The sequence below is a fragment of the Homalodisca vitripennis genome, chromosome 4 (genome assembly GCF_021130785.1).
Source record: "Homalodisca vitripennis isolate AUS2020 chromosome 4, UT_GWSS_2.1, whole genome shotgun sequence".
NCBI lineage: Eukaryota > Metazoa > Arthropoda > Insecta > Hemiptera > Cicadellidae > Homalodisca > Homalodisca vitripennis.
The window spans coordinates 79,165,878-79,193,539 of NC_060210.1; the positions used below are offsets into that span (position 1 = coordinate 79,165,878).

General features: G+C 32.7%; 1 protein-coding gene across 2 annotated transcripts in view; it reads right to left on the bottom strand.

Annotated features, from left to right (window-relative positions):
• Positions 1–24,862, bottom strand: part of LOC124359605 (gamma-tubulin complex component 3) — a 45,776-nt gene extending 20,914 nt beyond the window's left edge. For both annotated transcript variants that reach the window (XM_046812490.1, XM_046812491.1), the window contains exons 1-13: positions 24,440–24,862; positions 23,097–23,287; positions 20,439–20,627; positions 17,346–17,442; positions 15,174–15,287; positions 14,106–14,221; positions 10,285–10,464; positions 8,256–8,501; positions 7,293–7,429; positions 5,119–5,270; positions 4,092–4,287; positions 1,647–1,851; positions 1,032–1,173 (exon numbers count right to left, since the gene is read on the bottom strand). In XM_046812490.1, the coding sequence (XP_046668446.1) occupies positions 1,032–1,173; positions 1,647–1,851; positions 4,092–4,287; positions 5,119–5,270; positions 7,293–7,429; positions 8,256–8,501; positions 10,285–10,464; positions 14,106–14,221; positions 15,174–15,287; positions 17,346–17,442; positions 20,439–20,627; positions 23,097–23,287; positions 24,440–24,527 (2,053 nt within the window). In that variant the 5' untranslated portion in view covers positions 24,528–24,862. The remainder of the gene's footprint in view (positions 1–1,031; positions 1,174–1,646; positions 1,852–4,091; positions 4,288–5,118; positions 5,271–7,292; positions 7,430–8,255; positions 8,502–10,284; positions 10,465–14,105; positions 14,222–15,173; positions 15,288–17,345; positions 17,443–20,438; positions 20,628–23,096; positions 23,288–24,439) is intronic.
• Positions 24,863–27,662: the final 2,800 nt, after the last annotated feature.

A 27,662-nucleotide genomic window follows, 5' to 3' on the forward strand; every position in this document is an offset into this window, starting at 1 on the left:
ATGACACTTTACAATAATAGAAAAAGGGAATCAACAGGTTGGCCAACTGACCAAAACTATATTTTGTTAGTCAGTATAAACGTTCACAAAGGACACGCCAATGATATCTGTCGAAAAATTATAGAACTATGTCGATAGGTAACGACGCAGTACAGACATCGAGTCAGGCTCGTGTGTCTGCATTCAGTCCGCTAGTAGCGGCATCGAGTCAGACTCGTCTGTCTTCCTCAATGGGTTAAGCTGCAGTGGCTATTTGGTGGCCGTGCCGATTCATGCCTTGCGAGCGGGAGAGGGTTAATGGTCTTTACCATTAAAGTATTAACATTTCAAAATAATTTAAAAAAAGCTTTAAATGGTGAAAATTAAATTTTAGTGAATTTTGTCAAAAACTCTGTTTTTAGCAAGACAAAGCTTTAGCGCTTGACAATTTTTTTAATGGTACAACATGATTTTAGGTTGTTTTTAAATGCTCTTTATCATGAAAGTATTGAAAATTCAAAATAGTAGTTTTCTTATAGTAGTTATTTTACCTCAAACTGGATATTTTTTTTCCATACAAAAGTTGCTAACCAAAGTGATTTTTAATTTTTTCAATTATATAAAAATCAGATTTGTTACCTATTTTCTAATACACAATTAATTTAACTTTAAAAAGAATTTTAAAAACCGCTTATCATGAAAAATAAATTGTAAGTGCATTTTTTTACAAAACCTTGTGTATTAGTAAAAAATAATATCTAGCACTCAATCATTAATTTATGATCTATAGATACACCTTTGGTGTACTTCCGCTCCACCAGGAGAGTTTTCAACTTCAAACTAAATTTTCTTAAGAATAGATTGCAGGAAAAAGGCAACTATATTTTTAATTACACTTTCCTAAATTTACACAAGGGTTTTTGTCAATAAAGAAATATATTGAATCAACAACACACAGATACCACCCATGAAGCAGCATTGATTTTGCAGGGCCAAGTTACCCAACACACTAATTTACTCTGTAAATACATGTACATGTACTTTCAACATACCTGAGAAATCAGTCCGCCTTTGCAGTTTCTTCAACACGCAAGTCTGCTGTTTACGAAAGTTAGACAGGGAGTACTCAACTCGCTTGAGTTGCCACAAGAACAGGAACATTGCCTGGTAAGTACCGTCACTCAGTTGGAACACCTGACAACAGACGCCATCTATATATATATATATATATATATATATATATATATATATATATATATATATATATATATATATATATATATATCTCTCTCAAATGTTTGTGATAATACAACATTATATAAGGCCACAATCACATCAGAGAAAAAGATGAAATTAAGACAATGTTTTTATTGTAACCTTAATAAAAACCAATATATCATTAGATATAGAATAGACTACTCCTAAGGTGTATCTATAGATCATAAAGCTTCAAAATACAAGAATCAGCAGTTGTGTATAAAATTGAACTAATATAGTTTTCATACACAAATCTCAACAAAAGGTTACAAACCGGGTATTTTTTATACCAAAAAGCTCCTAGTACAAATAAACTGAAAACGCACTTAAATTGATTTCCCATCTAATCCAAAAATATAAAATGTCAAATATTTAAAATTGTTTATTTGTTGTATCTAGAGTGAACTCACAGTGTCGAGAGGGCCAGAGGTACAGTAGACGACGTTGAAAACATCCCAGCCAGTGTCACCTGCTGAAGGCTCCAGCATCGTCACACTCACCCGAGACAGAATCTCCTTATCCTCGAACTGAGCATTGGTTGCTCGGATCGCAGTTTCCAGGATACTTATTAGGTTATGATTGTACACCTGTTCTACATTCTTGTTCAACTCTGGTCTGTAAACAAATAAGTTAGAGTTATGGACAGGTCTGACACTATGTACAGCAGATGACATTTCAGATACCCCAGCAGGTTTGCTCTGGCGACTGTTTTACACAATCAAATTACCTGAGGCAGGATCTCTTTGTCCTGGAATTTAGCTGTTTCAATAGCTGATTGCTTCATAATCAATTGTAGAATATTCTTTAGATTAGATCCATTATATGTTATAATTCAATCTATTTCTAACCACATATACACACATAGGTAATGTGTGAATAAATAATATAATATATATATATAAAGATGATGAAGATATGCCAAGTGAAATACCCTGCAGATGGCTTCAACAAATTAGACATGATCTGTTTGCCTAAATGAGGCCCCAAGATGTTTATTTCATGATTGTATAGGATTATTGAAAAAATAAATTCCTTTTATAAATAAAACTTATTTTAAACATTTCAAGATATGTTTTGAAAAGGGAACTCTACAATAATTATTTACATAATCACCATATAAATGTAAACACTTATAGCTTGCAATACCTAATGGATTACAGCTTTTGCTATTGGTGCATTTGATTGTGAAATATGAGAAACAAAAAATAATAGTAAAATATTACTCTATCTGGAAGAAAAAATAAACTTTACAAAAAATCAACAATAACACTTTTAATAACAAATAATAACTTTGATATTTTATCACATTTTTAGTGATGATTTAATTTTTTATTGCAGGTGATTAGCAATAAGAATGATCACTGTACCGATAAACTAAGTACTCTTAAGAAAAACTACCAAACTGAATCATGTTTTAAGTATTGTGGTGTAAATTCCAAAGAATGCAGATCAGCTGTCTAGGACATTACTGATATGTTTAATGTAACTATATTGTAGTGGCCAAATCAGAATGTGTTTTATTCAGTCTGAAACATATATAGAGAAGATTATAAAAGTTTTTTTCCATTGTACAGTACATGCAACTTGCTTGCTTGGTTGTGCTGTACACAACCTTGTGTACAGCATAAAAACTATTGCCTAGCACTGTTTAACTGCTCTAGTGAATTAAAAATAAATTTGAAAATTGTAATTAAAAACTGGTATAGATTGTTGATAATTGTTATATACCTGTAAAACATGTTAATAGAATATTGGAAATATTGTAAAATGAATAATATTATTTTTATTGACCATGTGCTTAGAAATTTTTTTAGCTCACTGCCATAATCTTATTGTAACTGGGTTTGAACATTTTTAGCTCAAAATACATTATACAAATATCATGCATACATCAGAATTAAGTAAAAGTATAAATAGTATATTACAGTATTACATTAGTATTTAATTACAACTAACTAGCTTCACAATGAATTCCCTGAAGTATAACAATAGTCTGATCTTATTAAGAAAAACTGGTACAATTTGATACACAAAACTAAAGGGCAGATTAAACACAATAATTGTTGTAATTTGTAACTCACTTATAATAAACTTGTTACAGTACTTGCACATGGCTTGGATGAACTTGTTAGCTAGCCTCAACCATAAAAAAATGTAAAAATGTTGGCCATACATAACGTTTTTATCTTTTCTACGTCACATCATAGAAAAGAAAATACACGTGTTTTACAATAATTATCAAGCAATTTTCATTCTTGTACACTTTTCGATATCTTAGGTTTCAAAGATGGTATCTGTCCAAATTTTAGAAAAGGAATGGTTATATCAAAATTATTATGTACTGTAGAGCAAAACGGAAAGTTTTAAAATTTCTAGGTCATTAAAAGTGATGTTAGAATTTACATAATTTTTGTTATGACTCTTAAGATTGTAGACAACAGCTGTGCAACATGTCTTTTAAAGTATAAAGTAACATACAATCATTTACAGTCCATAGTTTTAGAAATAAAATATGTATATGCTTATAATGATTTTTGTCTTCTAGTAAATAAATATTGTTTCTAAGGTTTCAAGATGGTGGAGTTTCTAAATATCTCAAAATGTATATAAACATGCGAATCCTTAGAGTCATCATAATTAGCCAATATTTTACAAATTAACCATCTAAAACAAATTCATCTCTGCTATGAAATTTCCAGATGACATTCACATGTAAAATTTATCCTCCTCCAAAGAAGCAGGAAGGGATATTTTAAATAAATAATTCTGTCTACTACTTATTGATTGATTGTTTTTATGTAAAGGGTAGGCTTATTCAAGGATATACCAAAAGACTGAACATGGGTACTACTCACTCTAGGAGTTGTATGAGGTAGCGGTAGAAGTCACCCTGCCCCATGAGCATGTACTGCCGCAGCCCCTGGAAGTTCTCGTACAATTTGAACTGAGTCTTGAGAGTCTCTAACACCAGCTGTGATGCCTCCATGAAAGCAGACTCTATGATGATGGCCAGAGGACTGGCAGGCTCAGCTAACTGTAGCAGTTCTCCTCCTACAACATCACACATTACTTGATTAAAGCATTTTGATTAAGCATAAAAATCCTGAATAATCTATTGTTACTATACTACTGTTAATTTTAGTAAATGAAGATTTGCTTTGCCAGGCTGTATCTTGCCATTTATAACCAAAAATTCTGTTTCATCAGTTGTGTTTTTTATATAACTTTTACCAATAGTGCTGTTTTTAGGCCACAGTTGTGCTGTGTAGTGTTACACCTTTATATGACCAATTTTAATAATCCTAATTACCAGATATACCACTGAATATAAAATTATGTGGATCATATGCTTGCCTTGGCCACTCCCAAGTTTTAAGGTTAGTCTTTGTCACATAATTTTCTTACATTTCTTCTTTCATTACTACTTTCACTAAAAATTTTGTCATCAAAGTTATCATCATTCACTTCATTTTTACTTTCATGAGTAATATTCTTCACAAAGTTACTAAAATTCTCAGAAGAGAACGTGACCTTGCTGCAACGTCATTTCAGAAGACAACTGGCCAAAACAAAAAATCAACAGATAAAACAGTAAACAAAAATTGATTTCGAGAGAGTCGACCCACATCAAAAACGATGTTATGTTTCAACAGACTAACCATTAATAAAATAATATAAACAAATGCCAAAGTTATCAATATTAGGAATATTTTTCAACTCCAAAATTACGAACTTAGGTTGACGGGCAGGCATCGGTAATTATGCCTACGCTAACATATGGCAGGCATTACATGTCAATGGTAGCCAATGAGTTAACTCAATTTGTACATTCCAAGGTTACTCCTTACCTCAAAAGTCTCATATCTCTAAACATGATATTACCTTGAGAACTCTCCAACTGTCGAAGTTTGGCTCTGGCTCCTGTTACTGGCATCTTCTGCTGACAAATATCATTCAGGAAGTTTATGCATTTTCCTGCATTAAGCACCATCATAGCTTGCTTCTCAGACATTACAGCTGGCACTAGTTCTTTCCTACACACACAAAGTCAGGTGTAGTTTTGAAGTTGACAGCAAAAATAAGTGATTAGCCAGTTTTAACTTTTGAATGTATAATTTGGAGAGTATCTGGATGTTATAATCATGTCTGCCAACATTGTATGTACTTTTCATTTTTACTAATAGGTTTCAGCACTCCCCCTATATAGCTCTTTTTTATATTGAGCTCTGGATTGTGCAAAAATAGGTTATTCTTAACATTTGGACATGATATAAGAAAAAGAAACATCTGGTTGTGGGTTAGCATAGGCTTTAGTGACTTGCATTGTTTAATTTTGATAAAATTTGCTATAAATTATTTTAATAAAACTACATTCTAATGTATTGTTATATGTACAAACAGTACAGTTGTTAACAGGCATGAAATTTAATTGAAAATCATAATGAAAAAGAAATTTAAAATACATTACTAATCATTAGAATTACTAGGAATTTTAATTACATTATAACAACAGCAATAAGATGTGTGATATTTTTCTAAAAAATCAATTACTTGTTGCTTATTATAAAATATTGTCATTTCAGTTCATGTTAGCAAACACATTTAGTACCCAATAACAAATATTGCCTATCCAGCCCTAGCTAGCATATATCTATATTCACATATAGGTTTTATAACACTGAAGGATTATATTTAGACATATGTTTATATAATAAGATAAAAACTATGCTATGCAATGTTTTTCCCCTAAGAAAATTGAAGGTTTAAATCAACTTCAATTATAAAAATGCAATGTAGCAATGAAGCTCCATCGTAAAATTAATAATTCTATGATTTCAACAATATTTTTACACCTAGATGGTAGTTTATTCCATGGTATGATTCCGTAATATGCAGATAGCTTAATACAACACAGTTAACCCTCCGACTGATGACCGACGGCACAGCCGTCTATTTATACCGCTTGTGAACTGAAAAAGACGGCACAGCCGTCGGTCAACTTTCCGTTGTTATTGCGCGAAAACCACAAAGGTTATACAAAAGTAATTTACATCAGTTGATTTCTATGCTCATATTTAACAATTCATTTTATATAGTTTACGTTCGTATTATTACTCGTTGTCAGCTGTTTTCAAACCAAAGGCCGCTCAGCACGCGGCTGACCGGCAACGCAACTGGTGACTCATCGCGGGCGTGGCGCATTGTTCGGCATTTCGGTATTTGATTCATATATATATTATACCACAGAAATACTGATTCTCCTATGTCTAGAGAAGACTTTGTAGACAGCATAATATCAAATTTAGCTAGCCAGGAAGATGCAACACTCAATCCAAATGAAATGGGGGATGGAAGCCATTTACTTGCGCATTTACCTGGTAAAAATGAAAGAATTTGTGTTGTTTGCGCTGATGATCCCAGTGTAAAAAGGAAGAAAAGTGTTTTCTGGAGTCCCAGTTGTAACTGTGGTATTCACCCTATGTGTTACCATAAGTTGGAGCACTTCACTAGGCCTACACATTCAGGGAGGAGGAAGAGGAACTACTCTAGTGAAGATGACTTAAAAAAGCAGTTGTGCATTTTTTTAGTTTTTGAAAGAAAACATGTTTTGTGTTGTAAATATGTGTATATATGTCATAAAGATTTTTGTTCATTATAATATGGTGTATAATTCTTACATTTGGAGTGTCTTGATATCTTTATAAGTAACAAAGCTACAAAGCTTGAAACTTTGAAAAAATATTTCTTTTAATTAACATTTTGAGTTTTATGTGTAAATAAAAAAAAAATATGCTAAAGTAAGTGAATACTTTTATTACTGTAGATTATTCTATGGTTAATAACAAAAAAAAATGATGTATAACACTTATACCTTTTAATTTATTAAATATTTTTAGTACATTTCTTAAAAATATGCTACACACAGACAAATTCTAGCTTATCATTCTGGGAGTTTCTTATTATCACTCGGAGGGTTAAAGAAAGTTTTATAGGCACACAAAACATTTCCAACTTAAATAAATCAAAGAATTAAATTATAAACAAGAAATACTAACCTCAACAAATACTTGTCCTTCCAACGATTGTGCGAGAGACACATCTTATTGACAGCAACGAAGAACTCATCATCGGGATCATATAATTCCCCTTGAATTATCCAATGGCACATCAGTGTGAAGAGTGGCCGAGTCGCCTGTGTAGTATATTGTGTTTAAACAAACAGTATAACAACAGCAATATTAATCATACTATCCCCTTGAATTATCCAATGGCACATCAGTGTGAAGAGTGGCTGAGTCGCCTGTGTAGTATATTGTGTTTAAACAAACAGTATAACAACAGCAATATTAATCATACTATCCCCTTGAATTATCCAATGGCACATCAGTGTGAAGAGTGGCTGAGTCGCCTGTGTAGTATATTGTGTTTAAACAAACAGTATAACAACAGCAATATTAATCATACTATCCCCTTGAATTATCCAATGGCACATCAGTGTGAAGAGTGGCAGAGTCGCCTGTGTAGTATATTGTGTTTAAACAAACAGTATAATAACAGCAATATTAATCATACTATCCCCTTGAATTATCCAATGGCACATCAGTGTGAAGAGTGGCTGAGTCGCCTGTGTAGTATATTGTGTTTAAACAAACAGTATAATAACAGCAATATTAATCATACTATCCCCTTGGATTCTTCAATATTTTGTGGATGTGTCGAGTTATAACATATCCTGTACAGTACATTGCATCGTTTGTGAAGAACTCACTTTTGAGATCATATTTCTTTTTTGTTTATTAATTTATTATGAAGAGTGATTGAGCGTCTTGTACAATACAGTATATTGCATCAAAGCAATATCATACTCTTAGAATAACAATGCTCTTATTTTGGGAGTCACACTCTTCTTTTAGATTTTCCATGAAATATGAAGAGTAATTAATTATACTTTACAATAGAATGTATACTTTATTAGCTTGATATTAAGTCTTCTACATCTATAAGACCGTGATACTTACTGCTGTCAAAATGCTGGCGGCAATACGCTGAGCCTGTGGATCACCATGGTAGGAGAATGTGTAAGCAGAGGACACGACCGCACCACCTCGCTGCTTGACACATACACGGCAGATGTCTGTTAGTATTTGGAACTTCCACATTGGTTCTCGCACCCACACATACAGCCGCCGCAAGCTCAGACCTGCATAGCTTAGTGTTTCCTCCGACATTGGCGAGTCCTCACTCAGTGACAGGCTTTGTTTTAACTAAACAAAATCCAGAACAAATTTAAAAGGTATGTACTAATTGCAATATGTGTAGAAATGAACTATAACCTACTTTTCCAATTTTAGTCACATTGTGTGATATTAAGCGTATATTTTAATACTGAACATACACATGCCTATAGTGAATTCAGCTATAGACTTGAAATTTTGTATGAAACTACATTTTAGACAGCCAAGATTTGTTTGATGATGATGAATTTCCCTCCATGTGATTTACCTAAGTGTTCGCAAATCACTCAGAGGGTGGGTAAAATGTTTCTTCAGTCTGTCTGTTTGTCTACAGTACATCACACAGTGAATTGAGCTATGGACTCACTCTAAACAAAGTTCATGTGGGCAGGCTAGTTGACAGGGTATTCTGACCCCAATCTTCCTTATCATAGAAGATTAATTGAAAAGATTTGGCAACTGAATACAGGTTTGTATGCTTTTGTGTGAACTATATTCATTCCTTATTTTTATACTTGAAAACTTCCAACATTATGGTTTTGCTTGCACTGGTTTCAACTACTGTAGAGTACCTTGTAAAAAAAGGAAAATGTACACTTTAAGTAAAAAAACAAAAAAAAATTATAAAACATATTTTTTGTATGTATTTATTGTTTAGTAGGAAAGTACCTGCACGTAGTAAAGTCTAAAGTAATACAAATCCCCTTATAAAAATTAAATTTTTCAGCAAACATTCATCCTCACTTAGTACATTTTTACCATAATCAACTGTTCTTGTTTGAGATGTTAATGTTAATGTTCTTGTACATTACACACATGCATAACTGCATTTGGATTTCACAGGCGATTCTTATATTGATTTTATTAATACATCTATGTTTTAAAATAACAAAAGCAACAATGATTAATCAATTGAACTATCCCATCTAAATATTGATGTAAATTGATGGCAAGATGCATTTGTAATGAGAACAGAACTTCAGACAAGCTTGTATTTTTTTTTCCTATGACATTTCCAGTTGAAATTCTTGTCAGGTACACAAATCGTACGACAACAGTTTTTGACAGGACTGTTACACCATACTCAGTGTCTAAACCTTGTCATGAAATTATACAACATCAATTATTTAAGTAAAGAATCAAAATCCAACGCAGAATAAATAATTAAAAATCTGAGTCCAAAATCTTTGGTACTGTCTCATTTTAGTTTCAGGTTAGCAATACAATTGGATAAAATACATTCCTTGTCACACTAGGTTTTTTCCCACCGCATTTGAAATTTATTATTCAAATAATTATTATAAATCAAAACAAAATAATTTATTCACTATTAATTTAATATAGCATACTTCACTTCAGATTGTGTGAAGTAATATTAGATTATTTATTTTATTATTTGAGAATTATTCCCACATGGGCTATAAAAACTGAATGTGAAGGAGTCACCATAAAATACTCTGTATTTTAAACTAAACAAAATGGTACAGTAATTTTAAGTAAATTAAAAAGAAACAAAATATAAATTACAATTTAAAAAAATAAAGGAGAAAGGGAAGGTAAGTTTATTAGATAAAGTAACATTTCAAAAGGAATAATCATAATATTCAGATAAGAACATGAATTTTGATGAATTATGATTTTGGACAAATTTAGATACAAATTATGAGAACTACTTCATAATCCTGATCTCAACATCCCTTATTGTCAAGGATTGTTATATCTACTTAGGCATTTATTTGTATTATCCTTAACCCATATTGAAAACATTAAATTGTTTATGAATTTACATTGATGGGATCACTAAGTGACTCACATCAGAGTTGAGTTGTGCGACTGTACAATAGTAGTTGGTGAGTTCTGTCCTGATAGCACAAGTAAGAGCACGAGCCACAGCTCCCCCCTCCTCTAGCTCCTGACACAGGCCCTGCACACAGTTGTGCAGATAGCCGAGTTCCATCAACGTCCTCACCATGTGTGGCTGAGGTACACTGGCCTGCAACAGTGTCAACAATCATTTTACATTACTGTCTGTAAAGTAACTCAAACTTAACTGACAACACTAAAACATAGTATGATTATAACATGCAATGCCCTAAAAGAACATTTTATAAATCACTTTGAAGTTTACATTTCCGATGATGAAGTTTTCAATTCTTCTTGACCTCCAGAAATGTCCTACAGTACACAATTTGAAAACTGAAGTATCTCAACCATTAACTGAAGTTAATAGTTAGTATATGACGCGTAGCAGTGCAATGTAACTGTATGGAAACAGAAGTACATACAGTCATACCGTATTTACACAGAGTGTGGTGCTCCCACTATATAACTTGGGCTGTAATAAGGTAAGTATGGATTAATACTACTTACAAAATTATAATGTTGTTCTGGGTATGTCTAGATCTGTACAACATAATCTGAGGAGTGAGCTGAGTAATAACAATAATAATGTTTACAATTTTAATTCATTGACAAAATCATGTATTGCAGCTTATGAGCTAACTAACAATAAATTCTGTAATAGAGAAACATTGTACCTCCTATGTATGTAAACAATCTGCACAAAGAATAAACCAACAAAACTAAGATAGTTACGAATTAGATAGGAAATAGAAAACTAAGAGAACAAACAAATTTGTTAAAAGAACTAAAAATTAAAACAATAATAACGTGTTAAAAAACTCGTCAAATGTAAATATTATTTTTAAGTAGACGACTGTAACATTTATTACAGAAAACATTTTTTTATAATAACTATTAACTAAATGACAAAAGTGTTTATACATTTTCAGTGGCACAATATAATGACTATTGGCTGATTTGCTTAGTCTGCAAAATTCAATTGAATCAAGAATCAAGAATCAAGAACTTTATTAGTCATTAGACATACAATGATACATTAGACTTCGTCATTTATAAATTACTATTTAGCAGCTATTACATAAATGCTTCTAGTTCATTAATCAATTTAATATAGTAGTTAAGTCATATTTAATAAATAAATTGTCTGCACATATAATGGAAAATATCATAACCAAGTATAAAAATTAACAAATTTGAGTTAACAGTAGATAAATATGTACAGCATAAGAAGGCGTCTATGTAATAATTCACAGCAACATTAAATACTGAATTATATCAGTAATAAATAATATAAATAAATAACAATTAACAAACAACACGAATCGACAATATATGATTTTTTAAAAGTTAACTTTATACAATACATAACAAACAAGTACAACCAATAAAAAGAGTAACACACTTATTCAGATCTGGTCTGCATTTAGCTATCAAATATTGTATGTAATTGACGAGCTTCATTTAATAGGAAATCATTAACCTTGTGAAATATATTTTGATTGTGGCAGTTTGTTAAATAGTATTTTTCTTGTAATATCTTTCAAATTCAAATTCAAATTCAAATGGTTTATTGTCAGAATACAAAATATGTATATAACAACGTCATATTATAAATAATCTATAGCTTACTTTAAATATCCTTACTTCTTATCACAGTTAAAAATTCATCAACAGTGTACAAACATGAATCTACTAACATTTTCTTTACAACATTTTTAAAATTTGATCTGTTTAATACCTTGATATGATTGGGCAAAGCATTGTAATATTTGATTCCCTGATATCTAAAACTGGCTTGAGTGCTAGCAAAGTTACATTTTGGTACAACTACATTATTTCTATTACGAGTACTATAACTATGAACATCACATTGATTAATAAATAATGATAAATTATCTCTGACATATAACAAAACATTTAATACATAAATAGACGGCAATGTTAATACACCTAATTTTACAAACAGTGGTTTACAGTGCTCACGACTCTGGACATTACATATAAGCCTGACTGCTCTTTTTTGTAACACAAACAGTTTATTCGCAATCTGAGATTGGCCCCACAAAGTTACTCCATATGTTAAGAAACTATGAATATAGGCATAGTACATAAAAAGCAAGTGTTTAGCAGAAATTGTTCCATTAAGGGATCTTATAAGAAAAATACCTCGGGAAATTCGAGAAGCTACATAATCAATATGAGTTTGCCATTTAAGTTTGGATTGTATAAAAATGCCAAGAAACTTAAGACTTAAGTTAGTAGTAGTAATTAATTGTAGTAAGCCCATTTGTTTTACTCCTAGTTCTGTAATTATTTGTGGTATTTTTGATAATATTAGGGTTGTTAAGGGTATATACTACTAAATAAAATATGTATACATCAATAATGGTTTGTATTTTTAAATTGATACATAGAAGTTTACAATCATTCATGAATTTTGCTCAAGACATAATCCTTATGAATTTTATGTAATTTTAGCATTTCATCAATCCTATTACAGTTTCCATAAACAATTAATCCACAATTAAAAATTGCTTAAAAATATCAGACATAGGCTGATCTAATATAGTTTACCTGAATGCAGCTAGTGAGCCTTTTAATCAAGAAAATTTCCCTAGATATATTTGAACTGGTGTGATAAAAATGGGAACCCGTGTCAAATTTTTATCGACATAAATTACCACCTAAAAGTTTTACTTTATCAATATAGTTTTCTAGTGGAACATTTTTATCAATTACCCTAAAGTAAAAATTATATTTTGGCTCTTATCTTCATTGAGGAAAAACCTATTAACTTTAAACCAATTTGAAGCACTGTCCAAAGCACTTTGTGCCAAGTTCTTAAGTTCTTCAATATTGATCCTGTGTGAAACAAAGTTGTATCAATGGTATATAAATATGTATTGATTTTCATAAAGGCTAACAGATCATTGATTCATTCCAAAAAGAGCATAGGTCCCAAAACCGATCTTTTTTTGTTCTCTTAGGACAAGAAGCTTGTAAAATTTCAACCAGTTTTATAAGGACATTTGCACTGCTTTCTGAGTGACAGGATATTTTGGATGGGTAAGGTTGGGAGTAGGGGCCGCTTCCTGTTGAAATTCATGACGAAAAGTTTAGGGCACTAATCTCGACATGTGTCCTAGGATGAAGGAGAAGCCAGCTCTGAACCAGCCTCTCCAGTCAAAGCAGGCAGGGGGTGGCACATCCTTATGTCTAGGCTGGCAAGACCCTTTGACTCTTAGGGAACAAACCCCAACAACTTCAACAGTAGACTAGACCTATCGCATTAACCTTGCGTCCCAGAATCTCAACATTTGTGGTTAGTGATGTGCTGCTCCTGGAAATGCATAGGGTTGCCCAGATTTAAGTGACACATTGGTTATTTCTGTACCCACTGTGGGTTCAACTGGAAGGTATATATCAGCCAGAAGTGAATCCTCCTGGGGAACCGACACCTGTGGGACGCCATACTTGAACTCCAACTCAATTAAACAATTGCCATTTATTAAAATACATTGTTAGTCATTGGAACTGGCCACCATATTGTGTATACTGCACTTATAGCGAAGTAAACATGACATGTTATATACAGAAGGTAGAATTCTACTATATGCAATAAAGATATCATTAAAATAAAAAAGAAAATGATTAAATACTTAATAATGTAATATCATATTTTTATAATCCTGAGTTCTAAAAATCTATTAATAGTATATCTCATTGCAAGTAATAAAAGTATATTACAAAATTTGTTTCAAGTATATTTACCATTGGGTCAATTTTGAATCCATTGTCGGTATCTAGCTTAAGTATACTTCCCTCAATTCCTTGGAAACAGAACAGTAACTCTTGAAGAATCTGAACTTCAGACACCTCGAATTTACCTAAAAAAGCAAACACACAAAGATTGTACAATTTAACAGAAATCTAGAAAACAAAATTTTACCCAAATCTGTAAGGTATATATAAAAAATTAAGTAAAACGACTCTAAGAATAAGATGAATGAAAATACCACACTTGTCTTTGGACAAGGGTGGTGAATATCCCCAGGAGGACCTGACAAAATTGTTAGCGGTGGTTTGTTGAACTACTGAAACCATAGGCTGGTAGGCCTCAGGGTGTGCTTCTGGGGTGCGCAAAAGTCCCTTGAGGCTTAAGTGCATGGCAATAGGCCACCCCATAGAAGAAGAAGGTAAAAACACTTTCTATAATGTTCACCATCTCACATTCAAAGGTTATCTGATACAGAAAATGTTAAGTTAATATTTTAACTTAATTGTGTTGCTAAAGTTGGTAACAATTATAACAAGAATTCCTTCAGGGAAGTAGAACTAGAAATCCGAGGGATCATCAGTGTTGAAACTTTTTAGACACCATAGCACCAGCCTACCAAAGGGAGCACACATGTATTAAGCTATAGTATGGGCTTTTATAAGTTTTGTTTCATGAGATGGCTTCAACATACAACTTTTCTATAGATGCCTTACTTTAGCATGTCAAGTACAGTACATGGTTTTGTTACGTTAACTCATTGTTAATATTATATTTTAGTTATACATAACTGATAAAAATAGGTACCAGTTATTACAACATCCATTTTTGTAACACAATGGTGGTAAATATCATTGGTCCTTTCATTACAGCTGTTTGATTTTTATGTTTTATTTTTTCTGTTGACACCAATTATTATACTATTATATCGTTATAAAAGAAAATACAATATAAAGAAAAAGTTTGGACATATTCTTTACTATTTGTTAAAATAGTATAAGAATAAATCTACTCAGTTTAAATACAGAAAATAGAACAAAGTTTTAAAACAGCAGCTAGTTTACCAGTGCGTGGGGTTCGTGGAGGGGTCGAATTGACAGATCTTGTGATAGTTTCTGGCCTCTCACTACGCTGATTTGTGCGTCTATCTGTGTTCACATTCACACTGTATGAATTATCTGAAAAATATCCGTCACATTTTATTGTATTTTAGCATGTAATACAGTAATTTACAAATAACATATCAGTTCTAAAATAAAATTATCACTGACAGTACTTTTCAATGTTGAAAATCATATTATCCAAGACAATTCATTACATACTTTTGTAAGGGTTAACTTCTTAACAGTTTTATTTTTGTACCTAAAATTATGTTTTTGCTGTTTGCAAAGTTTAGGTATACACTTGTTTACCTAAATTTGTTATTTTTAGTGTCTTTAATATTAAAAAATATTGAATATATCTTCCACTGATCAATTTTTCACTATCCGTGCCCGTGTCATCTTCACTATCCATGCCCGTGTCATCATCACTCAAATGAGCTATTTGTGCACCGGACATTTCCATAGTACAACAAAAACCATAAAATACTCCAGGACGGGTGACATACAACAACATGAGGTAGTCAGTCATCTGCAGTGTGCAAATATAATGAACTCACCATAGTGCAAAAAGTCATGACAGAGGACCAAGGAAATACTAACATCTAGTATAAAACGTCAAAACTACTTTCGCCACACACAGTTTTCTTAGAAATGCTTCTAGCGCAATGCAGTACACTCTAATTGTGGAGTCAGATTATAGGGGAATGTTGTGACTGCAATACAATGCAATTTTTGTGAAATCCATAGTGCATTATGATAAATTAACAGTAACCAAACCCCTTTATTGTTCGAAAATAGAAGACAAAAAGCTGATTATTTGAGTTAACAACATCAAAAACCACACGTGGACACTACCTTAAACAACATGGACATTCCTCCCATGCCTTTTAAGCAATATATGATGGCTCTCTGAGACAGCTACATGGAACAGGAAAAACTACTACAACGAATACAAGTTTAACGTGACAAAACAATAGTCTTCAGATCTAGGAGAATTAGAAAGCCAGGTAGAAGACTATGAACTTTGGCTTGAGATTACTCAGGCACTGGCTCCTGAAACGGCTTATCGTATGAAGAAAACAAAAGGAAAAACTTAAGATACGGCTATTTTAGATGATTGGCGGAAAATGAGATCAGACAGCTGAACCATGAGAGATTAATGTTAAAGATGGAACTTATATTGGCTACTATTAACTTAATCACTACATCTAGAACACACAAACCAATACGTAAAACTATTATTTTTATTGATTAAGCATGAGAGATTACCTGAAGAGTAAAGGAAGGTACCCCTTCAACAAACTGGTGAACTAGATAACCACAAGCACGAAGTTACATAAAGGTACTTCTCTAGAACAAGTTTAACTTGCTGGAGTTGTGGGCTTAAAGGACTACTTACAAGAAATTCTGTTAGACCGAGGAGACAACATTGTTTTTATTGTAAAAAGCAAGGTAGAATGGACGAATTTGATTGTAGGTTGGGAAACGAAAAAGGGACTCTGGAACAGAGGGGAAGTCGAAGCCCTGCAGAACAGACTCTCCAACAACATACTTCAACTTTGCAATAGGAATCCTAGGCACCAGCAATAGCACTGCTGATTGATATAATCCTAGGCTCTATGTGGTAGTGAAAGTAGAGGGCAGGGATTCTGTTGGGAAGATTGACACAGGAGCCACAAAGCCTATTGAGGGAAGTGACATAGCCAATTATCTAGAAGGGAGGGAAATCGCAGAGTTTGTGATTTTTTCGTAAGGTAGATCATTGTAGTAATGGAATGAACACAATTATAGATTGATTCTACGGATATTTATGTGTGATATAGTGTATAGTTTTGTACCTAAAACTTCAAACAATTAATCAATATGGCCTTTTTCAAATAGTACATATTTTATCATCAAAATTTTGGATTTTGAAAAATAATATTTTTATTTAGTATTTCCAACCAATTTATTAGTGCTCTTACATAGATTAATAGTCTAAAGAAACAAAGAAACCTACCGTAAATGCAATTTACTTATATTTTAAGCATTTTTTAATAGAGTCCAGAATACCCGTTTACCTGTTGAAGGACAGTAATACATGTGTGCTGTTTGAAGTTTAAAGAACATATTTAATTAAATTTAAATTGTTACCTTTAGGAAGACCGTTGCTCCAATTAAGAGAATCAACATTGGATTGTTTCATTGTGGCTGAAGGAATCTTGTAGCCGGGAGATCGCTGTATGAGATCCTATAACATTATAAGTATCACTAACAATAAACTCTAAACATTTTGAAAGAAACAGATAGGCTGATTTAAAACTTCATTAAAATTAAGCATCCAATTAGTCCTATATCACTTTGATTCACTCACTTGGCAAAGAAACCTGACCAGCAGAATTCTTGAACAGCTGTGAGGTCTAAGTAAGAATGCAATATTAAAAAAAAGGAAACCTCAAAAGAAGCTAATTATGTAACAATCAATGATACAGTCATAACTGACTACTTACTTTGAACACACAACGTACAAATATTCCAAAGTCATCATAAAAAATCAACCTTTTAAAAGGTTGCACTGCCAGTAGAACACAGTTTTTATAACAGTACAACTAAACAACTTTGATCTCCATCATTTCATCATGAGTTCGTAAAATCAACTTTTTAAATCAAAATAACCTTCTTATAGATTTTGCATTGACCCTTTGAGCAATGACTTTCCCAACATTTAACTAAACTAATTTTTTGTTTTCAAACCCTAAAAAGTAAGTTTGAAAACAAATTTTTAAATACATTTTTACCCATTATATTGGCACTATATCTGGTGTTAGCTCAGAAGTGATTACTTTTTGTATAAGAAAAGGGTATTTTCACCACTTTTTTTCAATAAAACAAACTTTAAAAACCAATAGGCAAAATGAAGAAAAGTCATCTATACAAAGATTGTACTACTTTTACACATCAAGCAGATGTGATTAGACTTACAGTAATAGTTTCTAAATCTCGCAGAGGGATGGCAAGGTAGTTAATTAACAAAATTAAGCAGATTGCAACGTATACATTCCACACTGATTTAAGATTAATATAAAAATTCAACAGTGATCTTGTTACTGTGGTGGCTTGTAGCAACGGTGACGTGACTGTTGTGTCATTGCTGTTCAAAGTGTTAACTGGATTGTAAAGTTTTAACTATTAATCTTCAAAATATTTTGTGAATTGAATAAAAAGAAATAAATTATCACAGCTACTGCTACAAAGTAATAGCATTTTATTGAAACAAAGTAAATAAACAACCAATATTACTACAACCATACCAAAGTTCAATTCGTTTCTTCCCTTGCCAGAATCAACAATGTGACTGTTCCTGGTCATGAGGGGATCCCTGGAAATGAAAGAGCTGATACCCTTGCCAACCAGAGCTCAGTGTCAATTATGACAGGCCCTCAACCGTTCTGTGGTATTCTAAAGTGTAAATCCCTTGGGGTTGTCTCGAAATGGGTTCGCGTTGAACATGAGAGAAGGTGGAGGTTGCATCCGGGGATGAGAATGAGCAGAATGGTAACAGATATTACCAATCGTCGCCTTCCTTCAGGGTGGCGTCTCACCTCTCACTAAGTAGATTGATGACTTCTCGAATTATAGGTCTGATTACGGGATATGGTCACTTGATCTTCACAGAGCCAGCATCCTTCGGCAGGATCAGCTCTGTACAATGTGTGATGAGCAGGATGAAACTGCCGAACACTTGCTCTTTGATTGTCCTACAATAGCAAGGGAGCGGTATGCCATCTTTGTTAGTTTGGACAAGGGTGGTGCATTTCCCCAGGAGGACCTGATAGATTGTTTTCGGCGGTTTGTGGAACTGCTGAAATCATAGACTGGTAGACTCATGTTGTGCTTCCGGGGTGTGCAAAAGGCCCTTGAGGCTTAAGTGCATGGCAATAGGCCGCCCATAAAAGAAGAAGAAGAACTAGAAGTCTGTACCAAAATAGTCTGATGGATGCTGTTGCATTTTAATCTCACCACTACACCCTGTGTCCAACACTGTTATCAATTTTACATGTATGAAAAAATACTAATTTGTTTCTACATCCGATACAATAAACAAATCATTAGCTCATAAACAAATATAGATTCGTTTAATTTTATTCATCTGTTTAGACAAAATGTGAATCAAACAGACAGTAAGTTAGTGACCAAAGCCACGTAAGCAGTGATATGGTAACACCGTCTCAAATGGTATCAAACTATTTTGGTTTGGTAGTTCACCTTATTTTACTATTTAATGTCCTCCACTCTCCCTTATGTTTAGACCCCATTTTCAAAGGAAGAAATGAATTATGTTAAAGGAAAACAGCACAAATTGTTGCTATACTCTGAGCAAATTAAATTATTTTTGGTTAAATCGCTATTTGCTTCATAAAGATTGTCATCTGAATTATAAACTATTTAAATAACTTTTCTTCTGATCTGTTAACATTTGTGTTATGTTAAACCTTAAAATGTGACATACAGATATCTCCATACCTTTGCTTATTGCAGCATATGGGAATTTTTTCTGTATTGTCTTATTTCAGTTTATTGTGTATGTTACAATATACGAACGTACCACAAATGCGTAAATTTGCCGATGTATGATTCAGAAAGCAACAAGCTACAATAATTTTGAACTGGAATTCTTAAAAGTATATGTAACATTCAAATGCAGTACCTTATACTGTAGTTGCCACTATAACTGTGTAAGACTACAAAGACTATTGCTGTACTTACTGAGTAGGGTGAGACGTAGTTTACATGAAAGAGCCTCCTCCCCACCATCTACGCATTGATTTCCTCAAATGCAGCAATGTGAACAATCCTACCATGTCTCTCCATTATCAAGGTCAGTAACTCACCTCTCTCGCCCTCCAAAACATAACTCCTCCTATCATGTCTTTGTTTAGCCATCAACATAGTTGCATTGCATTACAACTTGCGTGCAATGATTTTCTCACCGCATAAGACTTTTACATTATGTTTATTGCTCTGTCTATTAATACAGAACATTAAATATGCAGTAAACACAAGATTTAAATATGTTTTCGAACATTAAGATGGCATATACAATCATCATGCAGTTAAAATAATATATTTTTTAGTCCTTTTTATGATACTAAGGTAATTCAAGTTCTTCCACCAGTCTCTTGAGGTTTGAACTAACTACGGTCAATATTGTTGCTGTATTCTAAATAAAAAGTTTAAATAACTTACTGATCCTGCTCTGCTTCGACCGCTATGCACAGACGCAACACTTCCACTTATAGCCAAGCTGTCAAAGGAGCGTTGAGATAGATGTTTTCCAAGTTCTATATTTCCATTCAGAGAAGAACCTCCTTGTCCTTCACTGAGACGAAGAAACAATGTCAGAATAGCTGATCTGTTTTTCAACACGGTATGGGACTGAAAATAAACGGATAAAACATGTATAGACTTTAATTTTATAACTTTTACTAGTCTCATAACTGACAAAATATGCTAATATAACAACACTAAACGCTATACATTTATGACAAATTGATCAGCCTTATATCTACTGTTAGCAGTATAACTAATATTTTAATTTAATTTTCAAAACTCATTGATACCAGAGGTCTCCAACTATTTTACTTTAGAAATACTTTGAAAACTTTTGGAGAAAAGGCAGGCCAGCAATATTTCAGAGCAGAAAGTCTTGTAACACCCCCCCCCCTCATCACTGCTACCATAAACCCACAAAGCTTTTTTGTAATTAAGAGCTCAGAGGTGGTTTTGAGATTTTCTTGCTTAGTTTTTTTAAAGTTGCTATGTTTCCTTATATATCTTTGTTGTTGGCTAACTAAAATTCTTTATGTGATTGTAAATAAACCTGCGACCAAACAAATAAAATATTTGTTCTGTATAAAGAGTTTTCCAGTAGGCCTAAAGGAAACATGGAATGATACAAAAATAAATCTTTGTAATGTACTTCATTGAATTTTAAAGAAAACATTACAATATATGAATTTATAACAAGTGTAAAGCTTAATAGGACAATTACATTTTAGTGGAAAGATTGCACTTGTTTACCAAATTTCAGCTCATTTAGAGTCAAACTTTGTAGTCCTGATCATTAGGATTGATTTTAAGTGTTCATCTGACAAGGAAGATCAGTATTTATATTTAACAAACTTCATTTATGAAAAAGTCTGGTCACACTTGTAGATATAAGTAATAAGAGAAACCATAGCTTGAGCAGGTTTTTCTGTTTTTAAAGACTTTTTATGGGAGAGAACTATAAAATGTAAGTAGTACCTTCTTTGTAGCATTCCTGGAAATTGGTCTTGAGCGAGTCATTGGTTGTTAGATCAATGACTTCAAGTTGCATTTCTGCTGCATGGTCAAAGACTTCAAAGCGGTTTTCAAACTTTTTTTGTAGCTTTAACATGATTCCTAAAACGTAATCCTTGGGGAAGGTAGTAGTGCTTAGTGCACTTAAGTTCCGACAATATTCAAAGTGGTCAAAATTCATAGATGCTTCTCGAAAATTATGAGTTTTTTCTCAAAGCTTTGACACAGCAGTACAAATCACAAAAGTTTTCACCTTGCAGTTTCAAGTTAAGAGAGTTATTATGTGCCATGAGGTCAAAAAGAAAAGATAATTTCCATACAAACACTCTGTCAGAAAGTTTAGGTACAGGGCAATGCTATTCAGTGATGAAAATGACACTTCACAAAGTTTGAAAAATCGCTGAAATACTTTGCCTTTGCTCAACCAGCAAACTTCACAATGATAGGAAACATCTAGGTATGCACTGTCAATTTCAACAAGAAAATTTTTGAATTGGCAGCGTTTGAGGGAACTTGATCTAATGAAGTTAACTGTTTTTACAACTACATTCATTACATCTATGTGTTTACCACACAACGCTGGTTGATGGATAATGCAGTGATAAGTCACGGGTTGAACACAGCCAGCTGTTTTAACAGAATTGCAAATGTTTCCAACTACTTCATTGTTTGTACCAAACATATTTCTCCCATCATCAGTGGTAACACCCCTCATGCATTTGAAGTCAAGCCCAAGATTAGAAATGGTTTTACTTATTTTTACAAAGATTTTGTGTCCGGTCACACTATTTTCTATAGATTGACCTCAGCCAACTCTTCTATGATTTTAAAATCACTGTTCACATCATGAACAAGTAAAAAACTTGAGTTAGTGACATCCATTCAATTCATAAAGAGTGATTAACCATTCAAAATCATTGCTTGCGCCTTTCAGTCAATAAACAACGTTCTAAAATTTTCCGTACTGCACGCTACTGTTTGTCAACAAACTGCATTGAACAGTGAACGTTTATCAGGGCAGATTTCTCCCACACTCACCAAAATGAAATCTTTCACCCATTTGCCATTGGTAAAAGGTTTACCAGCTTTAGCCAGAATATGGCTGACTTTGAAGCTGACTTTTACAGCAGCCTCATTTTGTTGAGATTGCTTAATACAAATTTGTCTCCGAATTGAAAGCAAATTTTCCAAAGAAGCAATTTTGTTCTCTAGTAGTTTGTGTGACAGATTAAGATACTTGCTCTTTTGTTTTTCTTAAAAAAAAGAAAATACAATTATGACTTTTATAGTTTTACAAATTAATTTTTAGAGCTAACTTTCACATCTTGAGATAATACCTCATACACATTATTTGTTACCTTAGTGACAGTTTTATCTTGTAAGCTTATAGCCATTAAACAACAAGGTATATTTTATGTATTAAATTAAATTTCATTATATAAAAAAAACAATGTTAAAGGCATGTCTTGCACTAATTTCCACTAATTAATTAAGGTTAGTCAAATATTTTAAAACATGAAAGTTATATAAGTTAACTTATTTTTCAGCCACATGTATACTTACAACTGTAACAAGTTTTCTATGCAGTGCATCAAAATGTGTTACAACATGTTCACGGCCAGTCAACTTCAAGTGTTTCTTGATTTTCTCTACTACTGCAAATTCATCGTTATCTGACAATGAGCTATTCAGAAATGACACATCTTGTGATGTGATAATACCCAGAGATGATTTCACTATCCTTGCACCCTCACCTGCAAAGAGTAAAACACATTAATTTCTAATGTAACTGGAATAAGTGAGAGGTAATCTAGATACTATTATCAATCTATAAACAAATGTTTTTGTACATATGTTGGGAAAGTGAAAATAACTACATCTGCTGTTAAAGGGTCTGGAGAATTTGTGTCATAATATATATATTAACTTATATATATATATATATATATATATATATATATATATATATATATATATATATATATATAAGTAACATGTTTGACAGAGGAAAGCAAGTTGATTTGGATTAAGAACTATACATTTAGCTATGTGATCGGTTTCACTGTGTGTTATGCATTATTTTCAAAAATTTTCAACTAGATGAGTTTTCTAAGAAGCAATCTTTCTGGCTACTGCCAGTGCAGTTGAGATCATCCAGTCTTTACTAAGTACACTTTTATATAGCTTCACTAAGAGATTGTCAAAGCAGATGTATTGTAAGTCAAATGTTTTAATGCTACAGCATCTGGCTAACAAGTAGACTACAAATAACGGTGGTAGCCTACTTTCGCCTGTAAAGTATCCCTCTTTTACCTGTGGTGGTATGATGTCATTGTGCTCTTGAATTCTGTGCAGTGACAATGTAATTATGCATTGTTTTTAAATCAGGTAAAGATATTTTTATGTGATCAGAAGTTACCAGGTGGTTTTTAAGTAGATTGTACATACATAAAGAGTTTTAAAGTTATGTTTACTTTACGTTACGATAAAAACAAGTGTAGGCTGGTAGGTCATTATCTTGTAACCATTTAAAACATTGTAACATTATGTTTAAAAATACTTTTTGAGATAATAGTTGCATTTTCATCGCCATTGTTCTTTCCAATGTCACTAGCCTACATAGTATGTAAATGAAATAAAAAGAGGTGGCAATGATTAATAATTATGAATATCTATAAATCAAGTGTTGATTCGATAGTTTCATATTTCTAATCAATAATCATGATTTGATTGTGTTAGTGGCTTCTTATTATACTGCAGCTTGTTATAATTAACTAGACCTACACATCCTATTAATTTGCTCATTCCCTGAATTTACTGAACACACGTAATTGGCATTAATCCTTTAAATACAATATCACTGTTAAAATATTTGATAAAATGTGCAAATTGTAGATATCACTTACTAGGTTCGATTCCATAGCACATATGTTTACAGAGCTCTTTGACAAGAGATTGTGTTGAAGGAATATGATGTTCAGTACTTGAGGACATGTTTTCAGTAATAAAACGACACTTAAAATGGAATTATAATAAAATCATTAATTTTTTAAACAGTATTTATAAGTACATTGTATTTCGATCAATTCACTGCACTGACGTTTAAAACAGCACAATTTCCTTTAAATGTTATTACCGTATTCAGACAAAATATGTTTGACAACACATAAAAATAAACCATATCGGTAGGACACAAAAATTAAATTTGAATTCCTCACTAGTAAAATTGTCAATAACTATTCAAATTCGAACTTTTCTACCCAACAAAACAAACGAAACGATCGCAAACTCAACCCAACCTCCATTATAACTTCTTTACTTTTGCGGTTGTTTTCGTTTAGTTTAGTTTACATGCATTTGTATTGTTTTATTCGGAGTACGACACCATAGAGTATAAAATATTCATTGATGTGAATATTTAACTCCAAATACAAAATTAAGTGTTTTATGGACAATTACCAGGAAAAAAAAATTTACATTACAGCAATAATTTACTAAACAGAGATTGAAAGTAGCGGTAATCGTGCTTCCAGAACTTCTTCGCTGTAAACCGTGCATGCTGTCATGTATTTTTTTTTTTTTAATTAAAGGAGCAAACAATGACAAAATGTTTAGGTACGTACTTTTATCCAGTCATAGGTAATTGTGTAAATCCTTTGATTCCCTTTAATTTACTTATTAAATTTACATTTGAGTACGTTCCCCTCTTCGACAACCACTGTTTACACCACAAATTGCGTTCTTTTCCGTGGGGTTTCACAGCACCTAATCTCACAGCACCTAAAATTTAACCGTCTAATAAGGCCGATTCTCATAGCACCTAATTTTATAGTACCTAATCTCACAGCACCTAAGGAAATGCCCGAGAGTCGCACGGCACCTAAAGATCGTGCTGGAGTTTTATAGCACCTAATATCACACCACCTAAAAGGGAAGTGGTGGGGATCGCCGGAGGGGTAGGCCGCCACCACTGTTCGTGGCCAGTGGCGACCGTCCGTTTGAGTCGCGAGGTTGGGGGAGAGCTCTGAGTTGGTTATTGACACGTGCTGTGCGGGTTGCATTAACGCGCCTCGCCGGAAGAATTGAAGGCGGTGGACGTTTTCGTTTAGGAATTTATATTATGACCTATTATGTTATTTTTAAACCGGATCCCGGCGACCTCTCTCACACACACTAAACATCCCACTTAAAACGTCTACCACATTAAAATATGGCCCCTTTATTACATCTGAAAAAGTTTGACGGCTTAGGTAGTATTAATCTATATATTATAGCGAAAGTGAGATATTTTAGATATGTTTATTGATTGTGATAATCAAAAATATGAAGAAAAACACAGTTTTTCTTTAAATTTAATTAAGCTTTCTCCAATTTAACTCCTCCTAATTCAAAAATAATTACAGTTAAAAATATAATATATCATTTGTTGTATGTCTCTTAAAGAACGACATACTGATAATTCAGAGTTCTAAGTTAATAATTAAAGGCGTAACAAGTTTTTTGGGAAACTCATTAGACTTGTATTTATTTATAAATCACGCAATGCTTATTACTAATAGTCTTTTACTTATGAGTGAGGGGTTGCAGAACAAGCGAGGTACACAGTAACTGTGCCGGAACCTTACTACATTATGGCTTAATTAAACACACATACCAACTTGCCCCGTGTGCCAAAATCACAAGATAAAATATTGACAGTTTTATTTTCACACAAACCACAACAGAAAATGTTTAAATTTAGGCTTGTATGAGATTCTGGTAAATATATTAATTTAAGGAAAGGCAATTAAATGATCCATTTACCCAAAACAAACATTTAATTAAACTTATATTTGTAAATTCACTAACAGATAATTTGAGGAAATTAATATTCCTCAAAGCGAAGCGGCCGAACACCTTCCATAATCCTATCAACCATCGTCTTTGTTATCGTGTTATATTTTCACTGTTTACTTCATGTTCACTGACACAGTCTTCCGACGAATTTCTGTCCCTCAGTCAAAATATTAGTAGTCTCTCTACAGCCTCCCCCAGCAATCATTCATTGGTTCAAGCGTTATCAATAACTATTTTTGTATTCTCTACAACTTTCATCCAACAATCAGCGTAGTCTTTTCCAAAGCTTCTTTATAAATTTTTGTGATAGAATTAATAGTGAACTACTTATTATTTTTGCGATATGTAAATTAATTTAAGCCCATATTATTCAATCGCGTGGAGCTTGACTGTCACTAGAAGTTCAACTTTTCATGTCTGAACTAAAGTGACTCCTTTCTAGTAAACCATCCTGTAATTTCTGCCTTATAATCTTTTGCTCACAGGTGCTTTAAATATTTATTTTGAATTATACAGTGTATTATACATAGCAATAACTACATCTTTCATTAATATAATCCACCCATAGGGGTAGAAATGGACTTGGAATTCTTAGAAGACCTTCCCTATGTCCTATGTACATAAAATGTGGCACACACATGCCTCATAACTTTCACAGAAAATCAATAGCGTCTTTATGAAGATTAACTACCATAGCGACTGAAATATAAAATTGCAAACCCTAGAAAAAGTATATTATTATTTTTCATCATCCCGCTATCCGAAAAAAGTTTTAAATTTCTCTCACACACACACACACACACACACACACACACACACACACACACAGTTCTCGTCATATAAATTGATTATACAACGTATGTTAAAGAAGATAAACCTAGATTACTCGTTTTCCATGGAAGTAGTACCCGCTATAAAAAACTACGTTTTGCTTTGTAAACTTCCCTTCCTTACTTCCTTGTAAACATTCCTTTGTAAACTCGGGGAGCCCATTGTCTTGATAATGTTTTTTAGTCTGCCTAGATCAGGTTATTTCATGCAACATCTTTATTTTTCTTTCTCGGATCGTAATGGGCTTATTTTAAATATTCAAAAGAATACTTTGTCTGAAACATCTAAAAACCTTGCTAAATCCAAAAAGTACAAGTGACACATTTATTTTAATTTTTCCAGAATCCTCTATTGATGATCTGACAAACCATGTGTTTTTCACATGATTGGAATGTCGTACTTAGTAATGGAAGAGTAATTCTCTACCCAAAAACTCGTTCATGCATATTTCTCCATTTCAGT